This window comes from Symphalangus syndactylus, chromosome 11, assembly GCF_028878055.3.
Source record: "Symphalangus syndactylus isolate Jambi chromosome 11, NHGRI_mSymSyn1-v2.1_pri, whole genome shotgun sequence".
Classification (NCBI taxonomy): Eukaryota; Metazoa; Chordata; class Mammalia; order Primates; family Hylobatidae; genus Symphalangus; species Symphalangus syndactylus.
In genome coordinates this window covers 16,247,705-16,268,159 of record NC_072433.2, presented here as the reverse complement: position 1 = coordinate 16,268,159, position 20,455 = coordinate 16,247,705, and the positions used below count along the sequence as shown (strand labels likewise).

The following is a 20,455-nucleotide window of genomic DNA, read 5'->3' as shown; positions in this document are numbered from 1 at the left end:
TGAGAGCCCAGCTCAGGTGGTTGGGGGACTGGCAAATATACAGCCAATGTATATTCAGCCAGCCCCTCCTGATTGTCTGTTAGTGGTGATCCATGGTTGAACATCTACAAGCTACAGAACATTGAAGGTAGAGGTAGAAAGTGCCCATTCATGCAATTACAAGCACTGGTAATATATTAATGTGTTTATTTTTGCATTCTGTATACATAGATTAAAGATTTTAAGAAGCTGTGATCATGCTATATGGACAATTTCATGTCTTGTTTTTAACTCAGCATTATAACAGAAACACTAACCATGTTATTAAAATAGCATATAATTTTTTTAATTAGATGGGCAATATTTAAAATGGATGTGCACTAGTCCATCAAATACACACGCATGCACACACACACACACAGACACACACACTGAAAGGGTCTACGTAGTATGGTAAGAATTAAGCTTCCAGAATTAGACTACCTGCTTCTAATTCTACTTCCACTGAACCCAAAAAAGGTTAGACAGCTCACCTAATGTCACCGAGCCTCAGTTAACTCATCTGCAAAGCAGGCATAACTATAGTAGCTACTTTATAGCTGGGATGCGATGAAACGTATTATACATGAAGACTTTAGCACAATGTCTGGCATATAGAAAATGTGAAATAAATGTTAGCTATTAGTAAATGTATTATTTAACAGTCTTCCTAATGGTGAATATTTAGGTTGTTTACAGTTTTTCCTCTTAAAAATAGTGATGTGATCAGCGAATATATTCATAAAGAGTTCTCTTTATTTAGGGTTATTTCCCTAAATGTGTGGGCTCTTTGATTCATGAGTGGGTTAAGGGGTGCGGCCATTTTTAACATTCTTGGTACATACTGTGAAATTGTTATCCAGAAGAGCTTTACCAAATCATATAAGAAGTTGCTTACATTCAAAGGGAATTTCCATTTGACACTGACTACCATTGCACAATAACCAGTAGTTATGCCCCATGTAAATACTTCCAAATTAACAGAGGTATTCTCTTGGGGCCTCTGCCACTTGGCAAGCAAGGAGACACTGGCCTGTGTTCAGTTGGATGTGCCTGTGACAGTAAGGCACCTGTGAAAAACCCTTCCTTTTAAAATCACTGCCCTTTGCATGGGCATGAGCCTAACTAGGTGGCCTGTTGAACCTGAGCTAGAAGTCAGGGCTGTGGCCCTGCAGACCAGTAGTCACTCTGCTGCCTGAGCTATGTCCTTCCTAGAAGTTCATGGCTAAAGACACTCACTCCTCCCCCATCTGGGAGTGTTTAGATCTGTGTTTCCATTTAAAGACTAATTAATGTGCAGATCACAAAGCCCTCTACATAGCAGGAGGTTGGAGTTGGGAGGATCAGGGAAGGACTGAACATTAACTCTGTGCTGACTATCCTAATCATTGCACCAGGCCCAGCTGGAGGCAAGGAGATGAGTGTTACACCTGTTCAAATTCACTGTGAATTGTTCATTCACAAGCATTTCCTGAGCCCCTGCTTTGAGGCAGACACAGTGGGTAAAGAAGTGTTGGAAGCCCCGGCCTTCAGGGTGCCCACAGTCTGGTGGGGAGCCAGATGTGTGCTTCAATGAGAAAGGCCTCATGAAAATCTTTGGAACCCCTGACTCTGGCTTGGTGGATCAGGAAGCCTCCAGAAAGGAAGAGGCTGTTGATTGGGTCTTTTAGTTCTATGTAGCATTTAGAGATGGGGAAAAGGGATGGAGACATGTTTTAGTACTGTGGGAACAACATAGGGGAAGATTTAGTGGCAGGAAAATGTAGGCACATGGTGGGACAGGGGAGCCTTTGGTTAGCACAGACAAGCAATGCAGGGATGGTGGGGGTTTTGGAAGATGTGGAGTGAGTTGGGAAGAGCTTGGATTTCTTCGCTGAGGATGGGCTTAGATGATATTGAGCAGATGGTGAAGCATTTTGGACACCAGAATGATGCAATCAGAATTGTGTTGGAGAAGAGAAAACTGGCCTCTGGAAGGGGTGGAAGAGTGGTGGGAATTGTAGAAGTGGGTAGATTGATTTGAAGGCTACAGCCACAGACCCAGGGCCCTGGGCTTGGGAACAGAGACAGGTGGCAGATGCAGAGGCCCTGATGATATAGAAGCAGCAGGCCGAGCATTAGGCATAAGCAGGAGAGAGGAAAGTGTCAAAAATGACCAAAGACCCCGAAGTTGGATGACAATGAGACAAGTGGAACCCCCCACACAAGGAATTAAGTAGCAAATGAAACATGTAAGATGGTTCTTGGCATGGAACAGGTAATCAATCAATGCTTACTGTGGCTACTGCTGGAGGGGCAGACTTGAGTGAGAAGAGGATGAGTTTGGCCTGGTCTCTGTAGTGTGAGGTGTCTGTGAGACTACACCTGGAAGCATCAGGGCTGCAGGTAGAGGCACAAGTGCAATAGGCATAGAAGTGACAGATGAGGTCATGACATTAGATGCAAACACCAAGCGAGCTGCAAATAAGGCAGAGGATGGCAGCAAAGAGAAGACTTAGTGAAGGAATTTGGGAAGGAGCAGAGAGTTACAGTAACACTAATAACTACAGTTAAAATTGTCGAGCTCATACCATGTATTGAGCTATACCACGTTAATGCCCATTCCATTATCATCATAGCAACCCTATGAAATAGGCCCACTTATCATCTTTATTTTACAGATGAGAAAACCGAGGCTGAATTACATAATTTGTCCATGCTCACATAGCTGTCCCTTGGGGAGGTGGGGAATTACCCCAGGCCGTGCAACTCTGTGACCCCTAGAAACTGAGTCCTGAGAAATTGGTGTTACTGAAGTAGGAGGAAGGAGTGTGTGGAGGGGAAAAGTGCTAAAGTTGGGGTTATGATGGGGACAGAGACAGAGGGCAATGGAGAAGGAAAAGGCGTTCATTTCCAAGTTGGGAGGGAAGAAGAAAGAAAGTAAAAATGCAGAGAGATTCTTGAGGGCAAGTGGGAGGAAGTTGAGGGAATTGATGTCAGAAGCCCTGGCTCCATCATACTGAAGACCATCTGGATAGAAAGGAATCAGAGTGTGGCCAGATTTGAGGTGAAGAAGGTCCTAATTTCTGGACATGCCAAGAGCAGACAAGCTGGGCTGGATGGTAACAGCAGAGAGGGTCAGCTGAGAGGTGGGTCTCAGCCACAAAGCCATCTGAGCCCAAGAATCTGCATGGTGACAAAATAAAGCAAAAACATTTCTCCAGTTTCCCTGAGTCCTCAGAGATGCCTGGCTGGGAGGTCATCAGCTGTACCTCTGAGGCCCTGAATGCATCCATTTGTCTCTTTAGCAACATTTTATTGCTACTTTGAAGATGTGTGGCAACCAAGGAAAATATTCTTCTTCAGGCAGGTTGACCTTGGGAAGGAACAGCAGATTTTCCAAGACTTTCCCAGTACAGGGCAGGGGTTATTGATGTTAAGATCCCTGAAGGGACACACAACCCTTAAAGATGAAAGCTTATGTAGAAAGGCAGGAACCCTTGGAGCATGAAAAGGGACCCAAAATCCTGAAGACAACCCAGGCCTGTATAGCCTGGGCCTTCTCAAGTAGGCTGTGGGTTGCCAATAGCAAGTGAGAGCTGGAGCAATGGCAGCCCAGGAGTGAAGGGAGGAGGTTTGTGGAGAGGCCAAGCATATGGCCATGCAGTTCCAAAGAAGTCCTTGTTCTGAACGGTTTGACTAGTTTGAACCCTTTGAACAGTTTGTCCTTTTCAAACAGTTGTCCCACACAGTTACCAGACATTAATGGTAGTGCATAATACACCATTGTACAAATTAGGTACATTGGTGACACATGGTTTATTTAAAGCAATTGACAATAGCAAGTATTGTCCTGATTTCTGGACTTAACACCAGTATTGGTAATTCTTGGCCCCATGTGGGCAACAGTGATTTCCCGCAGTAGACTTGGCTGCAGGCCACAACTGCCTGAAGTTGGCAGGTCCAGCACTTCCAGAATCCAGTCATATAAGGACACGGTGATAAAAATAGGAATAAGAACTACTTGCCTTGAGTAAGGGACATTTGCATGGCATGCATTTCAGTGAAGTACATTTGTCAACATTCCCTTTTCATGTTCATAAAAGCCAAATGAGGTGGACAGGCCACTTATTCTCCACCTTTCACAGATGATGAGGAAACTGAGACCAAGTGAGATTGAATCTCTTGCATGGAGTTGTACATTAAATAGCAACTGAACAGGAATGCAAATCCAGGGCTCTTTCTATGAAAGCATCTGCCTATCTTAGGCCTCTCAGGTCATGAGGAAACTGCTGGACTCTTAGAAACAGGAAGTAGGTAGGAGCTTCCCAGCTCTTAATATCCCGGGAAGTGATCTGAGGGGTCCACCAGCCTGCTCAAGCTCAAACCCAAACTGAGGATGTTACAGCCAGCCTGTCTGCTGGAGGATGTACAACCATGTTACTGAATGCTTCCATCACATCTAAGCAGTGCTGTAGGTGGGACCCTGATTTTGGAATTTCCTTTAATATCTAAAGCCTCTGACCCAAGGATCAGTCAGGGCCAGCCTTTTGATGAATGCCAAGGGTGTGAGTCTTGGGAGTGCTGAGACCTGCCTAAGTCAGGTGCTCCATTGTCCATGGAGTAGATGCTGAGATATATATGGAACTCGGGCCACAGTGTATGATTCCTGTCATCAGGAAACTCACCGCCACACTAAGGGCAAAACAACATGCTCAGAAAACAGTAGCAACAGTGGCAAGCCATACCAGGGAGCACAGCCTCAGGCATGGGCTGCAGGCCTCTTTTTCTAAGATCGCCTTGTTAATATGGAAAATGTGGTCCAACCCATCGAACAGCAGCTGTACTTTTAAGTGTTCATGGACTAAGAAAACAAACATGTCAAGAAGCTGCTATGGATTACTAATATGTTTAAGTAAAATGTTATGGTGTTACCTGTGATAGCACCCACACATATGAGAAAAATGGGCACATATGTACGTGTGAGACATTGCAGGAATTCTGTGATTGCATAATGCTCATGGATTCTGGGGTGCCTTGAAATGACTCCCACTGGCTGAGCCTTACTGGACATAGAACCCTCGTGAAAACCCACACATCCCTGACTAGTGACCCACAGGGCCTCATTTGTGGATGGCTGATTTGTCAAGGATTTTCTGTAGAAAGTGGCCTCTTGAGAAATTACACTGTGTTCCCTGTCCCACCACCCACATACCCACACAGCAGAGGAGGCTGGGAGCACTTCCCCTTCCAGCGAGTGGCCAGGCCTTTGTGCTCCTGAGGGCCAGCCCTGCTCCCCTCAGTGGCCAGCCATTGTGTTTCTGCTGGCCTTACTGTTTCCAAGGTCATGGCCCACTGAAGACATTGAATAGCATTGACTGAGAAAGGAAAATAAATGGAACATCTTTGTGTTTGTGTCTGAGGAAGGCACAGTGACTTTCTGTGGCTGGGTCTCTGGGTTCTGGAAAAGGGGCAGTAGTGGCAGATCTGGTGTCCTCAGGCTGTGTCCAGCCCAGCTCAGCCTTTCTGAAGTTGGATGTCCCCTAAGAGATAGCTGCACTGGTACCTGTTATGATTGGCTAAACCTGGACCTACAACCACCACACCCCAAAATAAAACTCCCTGAAGAGGCATCTACCTTCTAAGAGACCTCCCGGGCCAAACAGGAGGCCAGCAGTGAGGCACTAGCACTTCACAGAGAGCTGCAGAGCCAGATAGCCATGGCCTGTGGCTTTAGGTGTGCTGGCCGGGACTGAACTGGACAAGGCAGGAGGCCTGGGCCCTCCTCCACTTCCTAGGGCAGCAGGTTGCTGTTTTCATTGACTTTGAACATCTTGCTAGTCTTGGTTACATAGGTGCAGGGGGCCTGAGATGGCCCTAACTGAAGTTGGGAAAACAAAGGAAACCACACGCATCCTGAGTTTTTGAGGTACATAATCTGTATCTATCCTAATAAAAGGTAATATGCCCTTGATCTAGAGAGGCAGCAAAAGTTGGTCTCAAATGCAAAGCATTCATGATTTTAAAAAATCAAAATTTCATTAATGTTTTTCCTCATTACAGAACAAAAAATAAAAAAGAGAAATTAGGTACACTTCACTTGAGAAGGAAATATACCTAATGCCAATCCTTTCACATATACATGTACACCCTGAAGGTTCAGGAACAATGGGCTGGGAGTTGGCAGTTCCCTGTGAGCTGTGTCCTGATCTGGCACCTCATAGTCTTCCTCAGGTTCCTTGGACAAAGGACATGCAAGTCCACAGATCTCAGTTGTGCATATTTCCAAGACTGACTTTCCAGTAACTTTCCAAATCAGCTTTTAAGAGTCATCAAAATTGGGTTTTCACAAACTAAAATTGGTCCCATGGTATCAGAGTACCAAGAACTCCGATTCAGTATTTTCCTGAGGCTATCTGCCGAGGCTCCTGGCAACCCCCCGGCTCTGCCACCCCCACAAGCCAGAGAGCACTTAGCACCACATGGGCCACTGGTGGAGATTTCTGCGGTTTTCCAGAAGAAGGCTCTTCTGTTCATTCATCAGCAGGGCTATCTTATACTGGTCATAGTTTTCTACGGCTCCTACTCTTGCTGTTGAATTGAAAATCAGTATTACTATAAGTGCATCATCATGTTAGGTTTGTCGGACTTTGGACCTCACCAATGGTGGTGGTGTGATGCATTTTTATCTCAAGTATATTTATGCTTAGAATTATAATAACTACCTTTGGTGACATTCTGCTCTGTGGACCCAATATGAATCATCCATACCACTATTGGTAGTGCTAGTGCTGATGGACTTTCAAGTTACAACCACTGCCCCAGAGAAAGGTTGCTTCTCAATGAGTGACACCTCATGATATCACAGAGTTCTTTTACCTTGAAAATCAGGAGAGGGTAGTTAGGCTGTGGAATCACTGCTCTCCCTAACTGGGCTGTAAACAAAACAGTTTATTTCAAATATAAGAAGTCACTTCCACTGTAGAGTGTGATGACATAGGTGAATGCAATTGTAAAAACTCATCAATCGTGCACTTGAAAGCTTTACCTTTTATTGAATACAAAGTATAGCTCAATTAAAAAACAAACTGATAAAAAACAAAAATAAGAGGCCAGAGGAGGAGAACAGGGACTTTTGAGAATGAGACTTAAGAATGGGACGGAGGTCCAGCCAAGAATGCATGACCACAATGTAGTAAGGAAATGTCAGACAAACACCGAATCTGGAAAGCTCTATTAACAAGCAGAGGGGTTGTGTACTCTTAAAAAATGTCAGTGTCACAAGAAACAAAGAAAGGCTATGGAAATGTTCCAGATTGAAGCACTGGATCCTGTCCTGGAGGGGGAAATGCTATAAAGGGCACCATGAAGATCAAATGACAATTTGATTATAGATGGTAAAGTCTTGTCAATGTAGCTATATGAAACTGGTAATTGTGCTATAGTTATGTAAGATAATATCTTCATTCTTAGGAAATATGTTTCAACATATTTAGGGGTAAAGACCCACCAAGTATGTAACTCACCCAGAAATAGTTTAGAAAATGAAGTTATGTATGAATGTGTAAAAATACATCTACATGTACACACACACACACACACACACACACACACATTCCCTATTGCTTACCTTGGGAAGAAAAGAAGAAAAAGGATAAGTTTGGGTCTTGTTGCCAAAGTCAGTTCAAGCTTTGACAGGTGTTTTTGCAACATCTGCACCTCCAAGCAAACACAATGTTATCAGAATCCCCTCTTTCGATCAATAACTCCTGAGAGCCACATCATACCCATAGCTGATTCATGAAAACCTTGACTCCTGGTCAGGTCACTGTTACCTGGAAATGAATGGGGCTTAGGCAAAGTTTAGACACTGGGACAATTACATCGATTCCGTTGAATTGAACACAAATGAGTGAGAAGGGAGGGAAGCGAAGAGAGTGGGAGAGAGAACCCACAAACAATAAGCAAATGAGCAAAAAGGTTAGCAGTAGATAAATCTGGGTAAATGGTATGTATGAGCATTCTTTATACATCTTGCTTTTTATACTTCTTTTGCAAATTTAGAATTATTTCCAAATAAAAAGTTTTTTCAAGAAAAAATCATTGGGAATGAGGGAGCTAGAAAGAATTCCAAGAGCTTCACAGTATAAACTTGGGTCAGTTTGGAGCTGTGTCAGTATCCTGGTGATGGGAGTCACCATGATAATTATACTGCACTAACAGCCATAAATGGGTAATTCCAAAGCAATAAAAGCTAGATTGGTTATGTGGCAAACCTTGGAGAATGAGAGAGAATTTCCTTATTGCTTACTCTGCAGGGAAAAGGAAAACAGTACAGGATTTTTGTTGACAAGACCAGTTGGAGGTTTGGTGAGTGCTTTCCCAACATCTGTACTTTCAAACAAGCAGAATGTTATCAAGATCCTCTCCCTCAATCAGTAACTCCTGAAAGCCACTATTTACCCATAGTTGCTTCATGAAAACCTTGACTCCTGGGTCAAGTCAGTGTTGCCTGGAGATGAAAGCAGTTCAGGCAGTTTATACGTTGGGACAATGACATCTATTCTGTCTAATGGCAGAATTTCTCCAGATGAACCAGGCAGTAGCACCATGGGTCTGGAAGAGGAAGGGGTGCCTAGTGATCTCTCAGTGGGCTTTCAAAGGCCATCATGTCTGATCTTGCTCAGAGGGGCCTTGTGCCCCCAAAGGTGGCTACCACCCCGGCTCACCTCCTATGGGATCCACTGTGGAAGAAGTTGGCTCCATCTCCTGCCCACACTGAAGTTGGCCTAATGGATATGGCAGGGGTTTACTCCCTTCCCCACTGGAAGATGGATAATACAGCATGGGTTTGTTCAAGCACACTTCCCAGGCACACAGAAACCACCCTCTCAACCTCACCTGCTTCTGGGATGAGTTAAAGTACAGATTGCACTTTATTCTCCAATCTCTAGACTGTGGAGTCATGAAGCTGAATCCTTCTAACCTTTCCTCTGATAAAGATGGACTGTTTGGGGGACTTGGACATTGACCTATATGATGAAAGCTGTATGCCTGTTTACCAGCATGTGTAAAACCAAATTGGAACACTGTACAGAGAATTAAACTCAAGTGGCAAAATAGGCTTGTGGTCGCAGACACTTTATTCTATTTCTTTCCTGGTCATGTCACATTATGTTATTTCCTGGAGAAGGGAAAGTCAAGAACAAGAGCCTACTTTATCTGCACTGGGTCTGGAAGTTCTGTCTGGTCATGAGTCAAAGCCTCATAGCAGAGAAGGATCTATAGCAGAGAAGCATCCATAACAGAGAAGACAAATATCAGAGCGGGAGATGGGTAGCAAATGAGAGAGAGGCAGAGTCACTGCTGGCTATGTGCACCCCGAGAAGAAGCTGGAGACAAACAACCCCTGAGTTGCCGCCAGCATAGACTACTGAGGTTAGACAAGAAGATAGCAGCCCTGGGTCACAGGACTTTGAGGGGCCAAAAGCCCCAGTGCTGCCCTACGACTGTTTAGGGCACAGCCTGGCCAGGGCTGGAGTGAGTCACTGAGAATATACCCAGCTCTCCAACCTGTGGGTCCTGCCACCAATTCATGTCAGCAACCTTGGTCTCAGTTGATAACTTTTTAAGCCCCTACGATGTTCAAATCACCATCTTGAACACTATACATGTATTACTTTATTTGCACTCATGACAAGCTCTCCCTCTTTTAACATAAGGAAATGGGCTGAAAATGCTTCCCTGCCAAGGTAAACTTCGAATTATTTCCAAATAATTTTAATAAAATTATTTATTTTATTTTTATAAAATTATAAATATTAAATTATAGATTTTAAATTTTATATATAATTAATAAATTATTTTCAATAAGCGGTAGAGCTAGGATTTGCAGCCAGGACAGTCTGGCTCCAAATCTCATATACATTTTGCCCCGCCACACTGTGCATAAATAAGTGTGTACACAGACATATACACACATACACACATACACACACACACACACACACACACACACACACACAGCATGTTGGATTTTCTAGCTTCAAAGAAGAGCTTAGTGTGGCTTGTCATAATTGATTCTAGACATTCTGAAGTCACATCTGCTTCGAAAGAAGTAGTAGTATTGACCTAAAGTAACTGGTGTTCTATCACTTGGCTGAGATTGTCCCCAGTCTGGCTGTGTATATTGGCAGGGGCTCTTGTTGGGACCTCAGTGTCCTGGTTTGAGCTGCCAAGAAGGTCAGATTTGGTAAAAGCTGATGGGCTACATGAGAGGGAACTGTCAAAGGGCTGGGCTGGTTCCAGTGTCAGGGAATGTCCAGTCTCTTACACCCTGGGTCACTTGCCACCTTCTCTCCCCTGTCTTTGCAGCCAACCTCGGTTTGAAGTCCAGGGCAGTGGCTCCTGGGGAGCAGCCAGCATACCAGGGACCCGTGCACTGCATTACAACTATTGTGAGGAATGAGGGCCTGGCGGGGCTGTACCGGGGGGCCAGTGCCATGCTGCTGAGGGATGTCCCAGGCTATTGCCTCTACTTCATCCCCTACGTGTTCCTGAGTGAGTGGATCACACCTGAGGCCTGCACAGGCCCCAGCCCCTGTGCCGTGTGGCTGGCGGGCGGCATGGCAGGTAAGGGCAGCAGCAGCTGGAGCCGCACCCCTGTGCAGGCCACAGCTGTGGGACAGCTGGGGAACTGCCATGCCCTTCTCAGCCCAGGGGGAGGGCAGGACACATTTAGGTACTCACCCAAAAATTCTTTGTTAGGTACCTACTCTATCCCCGGCCGTCTCCCACCTCAGTCTCATCCCTTTCCCTATGCAGCTATGAGAATGGCAGTTCCCATTTGACTTTCAGGCAACGGATATATTTTGAACACATACTCTGTGTCAGGCATTACTAAGCTTTGGAAAGGAAATCCATTATCATGGTTCAGTTTATTAAATGCAATCTTTGTAATGTAAGGATGCCATTAGTTCTACACGGTAGGAATCAGTCTCCCTGTTTCACAGATGAGAAAACTCAGGTCCAGAAATGTTAAGTAGCCAATCCCAGGTCATACAGCTGGAGCTGACAGTATAGCAGGGACTCTGCAGCCAGAAAGATTTAAGTTCAAATCCACACTTCATCATTTTGTGATCATGTACTGGTTGCTTAATCTCCCTGCTCAGAATCCTGCACCACATCCCTCTTTCATTTAAGGTAAAAGTTGATATCTTTGCAATGGTTTTCCAGGCCCTCAGTGATCTAGCTCCCTGTTCCCCACCCACCTTACTTCTACTCCTCTCCCCTTCCTCACTTTCTCCAGTCACACTGGTCTCTGCTGCAACTTGACCATGCCTGGCCCTTCCCCGACCACAGGGCCTTTGTACCTGCTACTCGCCACCTCCTGAATTTAACAACTTGGTGGCGACTGGGGATTTTGGCAAGGGCCATTTGATGGAGAGAAGGGTGTAAAAACCTGATGGAGTGGGATAAAGAAAGAATGGGATGAAGGATATTGGTGCACCCAAGTATACTCAACTCTTCTGAGGGTTCTGCTATGCTGTAATGAGGAACAGATAAACACAGCCATAGCCAGAAGGGCCTTTGGAAGCCAAGAGAGGATGCTTTTTAAGAAGGTTGACATCATGACATGTTTGATGTGATGGGAAAGATCTAATAGAAAGAAGAAAATCATGAATCATCCTCCTCCTCCCTCTCCTCCTCCTCCTCCCTCTCTTTCTCCTCCTCCTCATCACATTTGCCATGCTGTCAGCTCATAGCAAACACATAACAAAGCTCATGTCAGCCACCTAACTACAGTTTCACCTTCTGGCCCCCAGGTGCCTGTGCTCGTGCCCAGCTCCTAGTAAGAGCTCAGTCAGTACCGACTGGCAGAGAGGACGGCAAGGCCCCATCTGCTCTCACTTCTGCGGAGAGCAGGTGTGAATGGCCTGGCAGGCAAGTCCCATTTTGTGATGCCCTCACCCAAGGGCTGAGGGACAAGGGAGTGCACCAGGGCAGTACCTGGGGAAGTGGCCCCATTGTCCTGGCAGAAGGCACAGGTTTAGAGAGGCTCCTGGAGGACCAAGGGCAGGAGGCCAGGATAGGCAGAGGGCCAAGGGCAGTCTAAGGTCTCCTTTGAGAGCTACTGGGCAGCAATTACAAAACCATGCAAACCAGTTGCCCTGGACTTTAACATCAATTTGTTTTTCTCTCCCCATCTAGGAATGTACGAATTTCTGTGTTTCTATAATAACCTGGCATTGTTTTCCTAGAGTTCCTTACCTAAGCATATCCCACGAGGATGACCTAGTGGCACGTGATCCCAAGGCTTCTATTCCACATACTTGAAAAAGAAAAGAGATTTTTCAAAAAGCTGTCCCTGCTTTGTTTTTGCAACCCCCAGGCTGGCCCTTCCTTGGTGAGCAGGCTGTCTGCCTGTGTTTGTTTAGCTTCTCTGTGTTCAGAGTAAATCCTGCCCTCAGTGAGCTGCAAACCTTCAGCCTCATGCCTCACCCTGGGCTCCCTTCTGTGCCCTGGAAATGTGCTGCCAAGTACCTGTGGAGCCTGTTACTCTTTCTCCAATAAAAACTGCTAATAAAGACTGCCACGTCTCGAGCACTGGCTGTGGACTGGCACTGTGCCCAATGCTTCACGTTCATCAATTAATATGGTCCTCCAAACAGCCCCATAAAGATAGGTACTGCCACCCCATTTTACAGATGAGAAGCCCAAGGCTTAGAGAAGGGAGGAAACTTCTGCCAAGTCTCACAGCAAGTGGTGAGGGAGGATTAGAAACAAACTTTGCGGGTTCTAAGCCTGAGCTCTGTCCCTTCTCCCAGCTTAATGAATCTCTAAATGGTAGAAATCCACAAGGAACCAAGCTCCTCCAGACCCTAAGGAGCCAGCCCCTGACACCTGTTTCTTTCTCTTTGCAGGAGCAATTTCTTGGGGGACAGCGACTCCTATGGATGTCGTGAAAAGTCGACTCCAAGCTGATGGGGTTTATTTAAACAAATATAAAGGTGTCCTGGACTGTATCTCCCAGAGTTACCAGAAGGAAGGTCTTAAAGTAAGCCTACAGCAGGCCTGTGGGGTCAGTGTCAGTCCCTGGAAGGTGGTTCACACATTTAGGGGGATGTGGGACTATAGAGAAGGGAATCAGGAGGCCAGGGGGCTGCTGGTGATTATGTATCAGGTGCCACAAGCGGGTACTTTGTCAAGCACTTCACCTGGGTGTTCTTTTCACATGGCCAGTGGAGGAGATAGGTACGTGACCTACCTGACAGAGGTTCAGAGAGTGCTGGTAACCTGCCTGCAGCCACACAGCTGGTCCATGTCTGTCTGTCACTGCATTTTGCCCTCTCAGCAAGATAGGTTGGGCAGCCCTTCCTCACTCATGGCTTAGTGCCTTCCTCACCCCTCCTCCCACTGGGAAGTGCCAGAGCCGCCTTGCCTCCTTCCTGTCCTCAGTCAGCTCATCTCACCCGCTCCAGGCCCTGTGAACTGTCTTCTGCTCTCCCACCTGAGCCCTGACCCCACACCTCTGGTCGCGGCTGAGGAGGCAGCCTCCAACACGTTTCCCTGGGCTGTGTCTCCTCTGTTCTTCCTACAGCTCAAGAGCTTAACCTAACACACACCCCTTCCCACCACCTGAAAAGGTGCTGCCCCAGGATAGACCAGACTTCCATGTCTGGTATCCAAGGTTATAAACAGATTCATCACCCTCCGGAGAAACCGTCCTGCTGGCTGTTCCTTGCACGGGCTCCTTGCTTTCTTGGTGTGGCTCTTAGAGTCAGCAGACGTGGGTTCAAAGTCAGATGTAGCTACTGTGAGCTGGCAGGATCCAAGCAAGCAGCTTCATGTCTCAGGGCCTCAGTTTCTCCCAGAATGATCATCCCTTCCATGAAGGGTGGAGCATTTGTGGGTTAATACAAAAAGCACTCCATTCAATATGTAACCCATAGGGAAGAGTTAACCCTTTCTCATTTGCATTAGTATTATCAGTACTGATTTTATTAGCACCAGTGTTACCCTGGAGTTCTGAGTCTTTTCTCACATGGCTGCCCCACCCCAGGCCCTGCCAGATGAATCCGCTCCACCCTTCCAGGCCCAGTGCAGTCCACTGCCATTCCCAGGATCCATGTCCTTGGCTTGCTTCTCCTGTACCTCTCTCAAGGCGCTTCTCACACACCACCACGGGCGACAGCTATTTCTATACCTGTCCCTCCTTTGCCTCTTACAGCAAGTTTTCTGAGGTCCTGTTTTACTCTCCCCCCCAACTTGGGAAAGATCCAGAGTAGGGATAACCCAGTGTTGAGATAAATAACTAACATGCCACATGAGAGGGACAAGATCCAAAAGCTGGATCAAAGGGCCACATCTAAAGGACAGAACTACCAGAAGTCACTGTAAAGTCCAGCCCTTAGTATTCAGTCATGGATCAATCATCTCTGTAGAGGATGGGGCAATCTGACTTGGTGAAGGCTCCTAGGGAAAAATGCATAAGGGCTTTAGTTTTCAAATGCTTGTTTTTAGAGCACCTAGTATGTGGTAGGCACAGTTCTAGGAGCTGGGGATAGAGCAGTAAACAAAAGAGAAAAAGCCCATGCTCTGATCAGCTAACATGCAGTGAGCCAACAGTGAGACCTGTCCCAAGGTTGCATTAATAGAAGTATAGTGGGTAGAATAAGGGAGGTGGAGGCCTCTGCCCTGACCAGATTACGGCTGGAATGTTGCATCCGCCTTTGGTCACTACCCACTAAGCAAGACCCTAGTGGTGCCCTGGGAATGAAGAGCAGGATATCATAGCATGTGAGGAGAGGCTGGACCCTGGTTAATATAAGAAGGTGTGATACGGAGGAAACTTGAGTTCTGTCTTTATGTTTTAAGGATGGATAAACTCAAAGCTTTACTATTCTCATTATTTTAAATTCCTTTTTTAAATTTTTAACAAGAGCTGCTCTGACAGAAGGGTGAAGTCCAGCCCTGGTGCAGCCTCAATTGTCTTTAGTATCTTTTTTCTTTTTTTTTTCTTTTTTTATTTTTAGCAGAAGTACAGTTTATGATTCAGCCAATGAGTACAGAGGGATATAAAAGTGTTTCAAATGGATGATTCATTTTTATTTGAGATGTTTTTGTCTACTTCCCCAAATATTAATGTGTCATAATTTGTAAAAAGTCTGTAGAGGCAAAATATATTGCTGATAGTATTTCCTCTGAAAATTACTGTGCTCTTTTAAAAAAATGAAGTCCCGGAAGTCAGCTGAGGTCAGACAATTGGTTTCTTAATCTCGATAGCGTTTGGTCTTTACTGTTGCTTCAGAGACAGGTTTTAAGTCAAGATAACAATACTCAGCTTGAGTAACCACAGCATGATCAGACGGTTCAAGGTTAATTGTTTAAAATTTGTATCGATTGGTCAAAAATTGGTAATATATGAACATAGGAAGCTTCCAAAACTACACGAGGATATACTGTCTCGATGCCCTGCCTGTGGTGCCTGTCCTCGCTCAAAGGCAATTACCGTAAAGTTTCTTGTGATACATTTCAAAAACATTTACAGTGTATATAAGAATATATGTGTATGTACATATCTATGTATGCTTGCATATGTGACTGTTTACTTATGAATATAAATAGTAACATAAACAAAAATAACCATACCATCTAGAACAGTCAGGTTGTCTCAAAGGCAGTTTTCTGGCGGCAGCAGCAGGAGGAGGTAGAGAGGATTCCCCCGGTGCCCCAGGGATGGCTCCAGTTCCCAGCTGGCTTGGGCTCTGGCCGTATGGAGCCCCCCTCCCCAAGCGTTCTTGACTGTGGCTCGCAGAGGCAGAGTGCAAGGCCCCAAGCCCGTCATCATCCAATCTGTTCTCACCTTGCTATGGAAGGAGAAGTTTATGAAGGAAAGAATTAGAAAGGCATTAATAATGACGATGGTGACCAATCTGAGTAGCTCTTTGTAACCCACTTAGGGATGATCAGTGGTGCAGCCTTTGTGGTGGGGAAATCAAAAGTCCATGGACTTGTGGAGGCATCCCCAAGTAGAAACAGAAGAAAAGTCTGGTAGTTTTGGAGCCATTCTCTGCCCACTGTTAGGGTCGTCTCCGGCTACATGGACCATAGCTCTGACTTGGAGAGATGCTATCTGAAATAACCAGGCTGGTGAAGCACCTTGGTAACCTTGGCTCCATGGAAGCAGCTGCTGTGGAGGGGCTGTGGCAGTGAGATGAGGCTGAATGGCAGACAGACGGGGCATTTGTAGGTAGACATCTTTCGGAGGCACCAGGGCTAGCTGCCCTGGGTTGCTGTCCATGGGGAATCTGGAGCCTTCCTCTCACTCCAGGAAACCTGAACTGCAGCCACCAGGACTCTTTCAGTTCAGAGGCTCTTCCTTTTACACGTCCAAAAGTTCATTTATTCATTCATTCATTTACTCATCCATCCATCCATTCACTGATTCAATTAATGTGTTTATGGAAGGTCTATTCTGGGCTAAGCGCTTGCAGGTGCTGGGGTTTCAGAGGCAAGCCACCCACATAGCCCTGCATTCACTGCTCTGACTGTGATTGCTAATCCCACCCCCCACCTCTGTTGTCTGTCCTTCCTGACAGATAAGTCACGGACACTTGGAGAACAGTGTGAGGAGTGCTGTGATGGGGAGACACCGAGTGCACAGAAAGTGAGGGGCCATCATCCACCTGGGGGTGGCCATGGGGACACTGCCAGGCTGCAAGCCAGGCCTGGGAAGCACTCCAGGCGGAGGGGACCAGAAGAGGCCCAGTGGAGGAAAAAGGCTGGCCCCGTAAAGGAATGACAGGCTGTTAACCTGCCCAGAGTGTCAGCTGTGAGATGCTGCCCAGAGAAAGTGCAAGGGAGGGCATGTGGGTCCTTGCAAGCCAGGAAAGGGTGTGGACCTGACCCTAGGCCATAGGGAGCCATTGAGGCTTTGTAGGGTGGGAGTGAGGGGGGACTCGGTCTGGAGGTCATATGCTCTGAAAGCTTTGGGTAAAAGCCGGCAGGTCTGCACTTTGTTTGCCTTCTGTGGGCTCTGCAGCAGAGCAGGCCACAGCTGCTGGAGGGGGTGCTGTCTGCCGGTCTGAAATGGCCCACAGCTCCTGCAGGGCCTGGGGCCGTGGGACAGAAGGCTCATACTCCAAGCTGGGCCCTGGCTGCCTCTGCCTTGCAGAGGGGAACTTCTGTGGGCACCAGCATGGAATTTTCCTCTCAGAGTTTGACCCAGTTCCTGGCTGTTATTCAGTCACTCTGGATGAGCCTGTGGAATTCCAGAAAGGTCAGATGTTAGAGAAGAGTGTTAATATTACCAGGATCTCACTTGCACCCTGCCTGAACAGCTCGAGGGCTTGGCTGAGCCACTTGTTCATCTCTAGGGATCCTTGTCCATCAGCCCCTTTCCCAGGGTCATGTCGCACCCTGCAGGCTGCTGCGAGGTGCAGGCACCTCTCCTGAAGGAAGGCCACCTGATATCCTAGCCAGTGACAGAGGCTTGCACCAACTCTGATACCACAGTGCCCAGAGACTGAGGAAACTGGGGAAATGAAAAGGTTTGGTTTCTACTTTTACAAAATGACCACTTCTGTTTCTTAAACTTAGAAAATCACACAGGAATCAGAGTCGGTTTCTACCTGTGCCTGACAGTTCTCAAGTCATTTACATTTGTGTGGGAACTTGCTTTTAGATGGTTGTTTCTTACCAGAGGATGCATTAAAGGCCAGCTCCTCCCCACAATCCCCCTCTCCAAAGCTCTTATCTGCTCTCGTCATTTTCTGGGTCATGTTGTTATTGTTCCTGAAGGGGCCTTGTCTCTGATAATGGGTTATAACTGCTTGAGAGTTGGAATCACATCACATTTATGAGCCGACACCCAACACCAAGCAAGAAGATTGAGGGAGGAAAGGAAGATCATAGGCAGTGTTTGGGAAGCATCACATAATACTCCCTAGGGACGGAAGACAAATACAGGTGTCATGGAGCAGCAAAGGCAGAGTTCATCAGCTCATCAGCACAGGCCATTCTTCCTGAGCACGCATGCTAGTGATGGAGGTTGAGTCCTACTCCCTATTAGGTGATAGACTAGTGATAAGAATAAGGAGGGTGATGATGATAATCAGCAGTTAATGCATGCTTATACTGTATGCCAGGCACCGTGCAAGTGCTTGAAAAACCTTATCTCATTTAGTCCCTCCAACATTCTTATCAGGTCAATTCTATTATTACCCCCCTCTTACAGTCAGGAAAATTGAGTTCCAGAGAGTTTGCCATTGGCCCAAGTGACACAGCTACTCAATGGCAAAGCTGTGCCTCAACCCCATGTCTGCAGAGTCTTAAGCACAGCTCGAGTTCTGTTCTCTGCCACTTTGGGGATGTCCTGTGAAGCCCCTGCTACAGAGATTGGGCATGGCTGGGTGCTCTGTCTACTTAGGGCCTCCAGATTCCTGAGGAGAGTGTGTGTGTGTGTGTGTGTGTACGTGTGTGTGTGTGTGTACATGTGAGAGAAGAAGAGAGAGGGAGAGAGAGAGGGCAATTTAAAAAGTGTATGTAGGTGTTTGCCTGACCCAACAGCTTACCTATAGTATTTAGTGCATGTGTATCAGGGTCTGGGAGGAAAAGCACCATCAGGCATGACACGGGTCAGGGCAGGGCATGACTGGGACTTCCCTGTGTGGTCTCTGCCTGCACAGGTCCTTTGGGCTCTGGCGGGGCACGGGGCCTGGTTGGGCAGCACCACGAGCCATTCTCTGCCCCTCCTTGGTGGCCCTGCAGAGGGTGTGGGTCAGTCCCCTGCAATAACCCGGCCCCTGTGCAAAGGTGTTTTTCAGAGGCATCACTGTGAACGCGGTGCGGGGCTTCCCCATGAGCGCGGCCATGTTCCTTGGGTACGAGCTGTCGCTGCAGGCTATCCGCGGAGACCATGCAGTGACGAGCCCATGAGCGCCAGGTCAGTGTGCTTCCATCCCGGCCAGTTGTGCCTCCCAGGAACTTGAAACTCTTTTTTTTTTTTTTTTTGTCATGAGAATGTTGTGGCCTTCTGAAATGTCCTGTTGTTTGTCACATATCTAATCTGTGGTAGGCTGGGGCTAGAGCTGCCACCCTTTTCGTCATCAAACAGCAGTTCAGAAATGCCCACCAGTGACTGGTGGTGTGCTGGGTCCCCAGGGACCGAGTCTGGTACAGAATACACCTGTTTCCAGGCAGCTCGCCTCTCCATTTTCCCATCCAGCAGCTTCAACAGCCCTTGCAGGGAAGTACTTTTACCTTCACTGTGCAGATGCAATGACCCAGGCTCACAAGTGAGGACTGCAACCAGGGTACCTGCAGGGGGCACCATCTCCCCACCTCCCTACTGAACTGCACAGCCTGACTCTGAGAGCCACCCACAGGCTCCCAGAGCCCTAGAGGACAGGTCTCTGCCACCATTCTTTGCCTCCCATGCCCTCTTTTTCTTTCTCATTGCCGAAAGATCATTGTAGCCTGAGGACTCTTCTAAAGACAGAAATCTGACTCCCGTGCTCACATGCCCTCCTTGGCTCCCCATTGCCCTCTAGATAAAGCCTTCACCCTGCTTCCGCTGGCCTCACCCCTCACCACTGTTCTGAATGCCCCGCCCTCTCTCTCGCCCCTAGGTCTTTTCTCAGGCTGTCCCCTCTGCCTGACATCCTCTTCTCGCTCCTTTCCCACTTGTCCTTGGCTTCACCAGTTCTTTGACATCCAGGCTGTAGAAGTCTCCTCCTCCAGGATGCTGGCTTGCTTTCTCAGCTGGGGTGAGTCGCGCCATCTGCAGACCATCCCCCACCCCCACCCCCACTGCATCCTAAATGCCAGGCACCGTGCAAGTGCTTGAAAAGCCTCGTCTCATTTAGTCCCTCCAACATTCTTATCAGGCCAATTCTATTATTACTCCTCTTACAGTCGGGAAAATTGAGTTCCAGAGAGTTTGCCGTTGGCCCAAGCATCCGCCCTCACTCCCCAGGCGGGGCTGCTGCGCTGTCCCTACCTTTGCACTAATGGTGCCTGACACAGAGCCTGGCACACAAAGGACCACTCAGCAGTGTCACTGGATGGGTGGATGGCCAGCCCCCATATCCCCTCAGGCCTCCTCTTCCTCCCTGTGCTTTTTCTTCCTCATTGTCTGGCCCCATACCGGCTACCTGCAAAGCTCAGAAGACAAAGTGAGTGTGGACTGAACTTTCTAGTCAACCAAGAAGCCATTTGACATCAGTCTTGGTTAGCACAAATTCTCCTGGGAAGGATGATCTTTGTCTATAAAACCTCATTGCTGCCTCCCCTGTGAGCTGGCAGGGGCATTCTCAGGACAGCAGAGCCCTGCCGGGGTGCATGGGTGGTGCCAGAACCTGGACAAAGGCAGGGGGCCTGACCAATCAGGCTAACTGTAGTTAGCCCAGGACAAACCCCAGAAGCTGGCTTCAAATAAAATGCTCTCTACTTTTTG

At 47.2% G+C, this 20,455-nt stretch overlaps 1 protein-coding gene across 5 annotated transcripts in view; it reads left to right on the top strand.

The window, feature by feature from the left end:
• The window catches only part of SLC25A48 (solute carrier family 25 member 48), a 56,105-nt gene that overhangs the window by 26,628 nt on the left and 9,022 nt on the right, over positions 1 to 20,455 (top strand). For 2 of the 5 annotated variants that reach the window (XM_063612658.1, XM_063612656.1), the window contains exons 5-6: positions 10,372 to 10,629; positions 12,921 to 13,054. The exons of 1 other annotated variant lie outside the window; for it this stretch is intronic. In XM_063612658.1, the coding sequence (XP_063468728.1) occupies positions 10,372 to 10,629; positions 12,921 to 13,054 (392 nt within the window). Of the gene's footprint in view, positions 1 to 10,371; positions 10,630 to 12,920; positions 13,055 to 18,813; positions 18,944 to 20,455 lie in introns of all 5 variants that reach the window. 2 more of the 5 variants (XM_055299795.2, XM_055299798.2) reach the window with 2 other exon arrangements.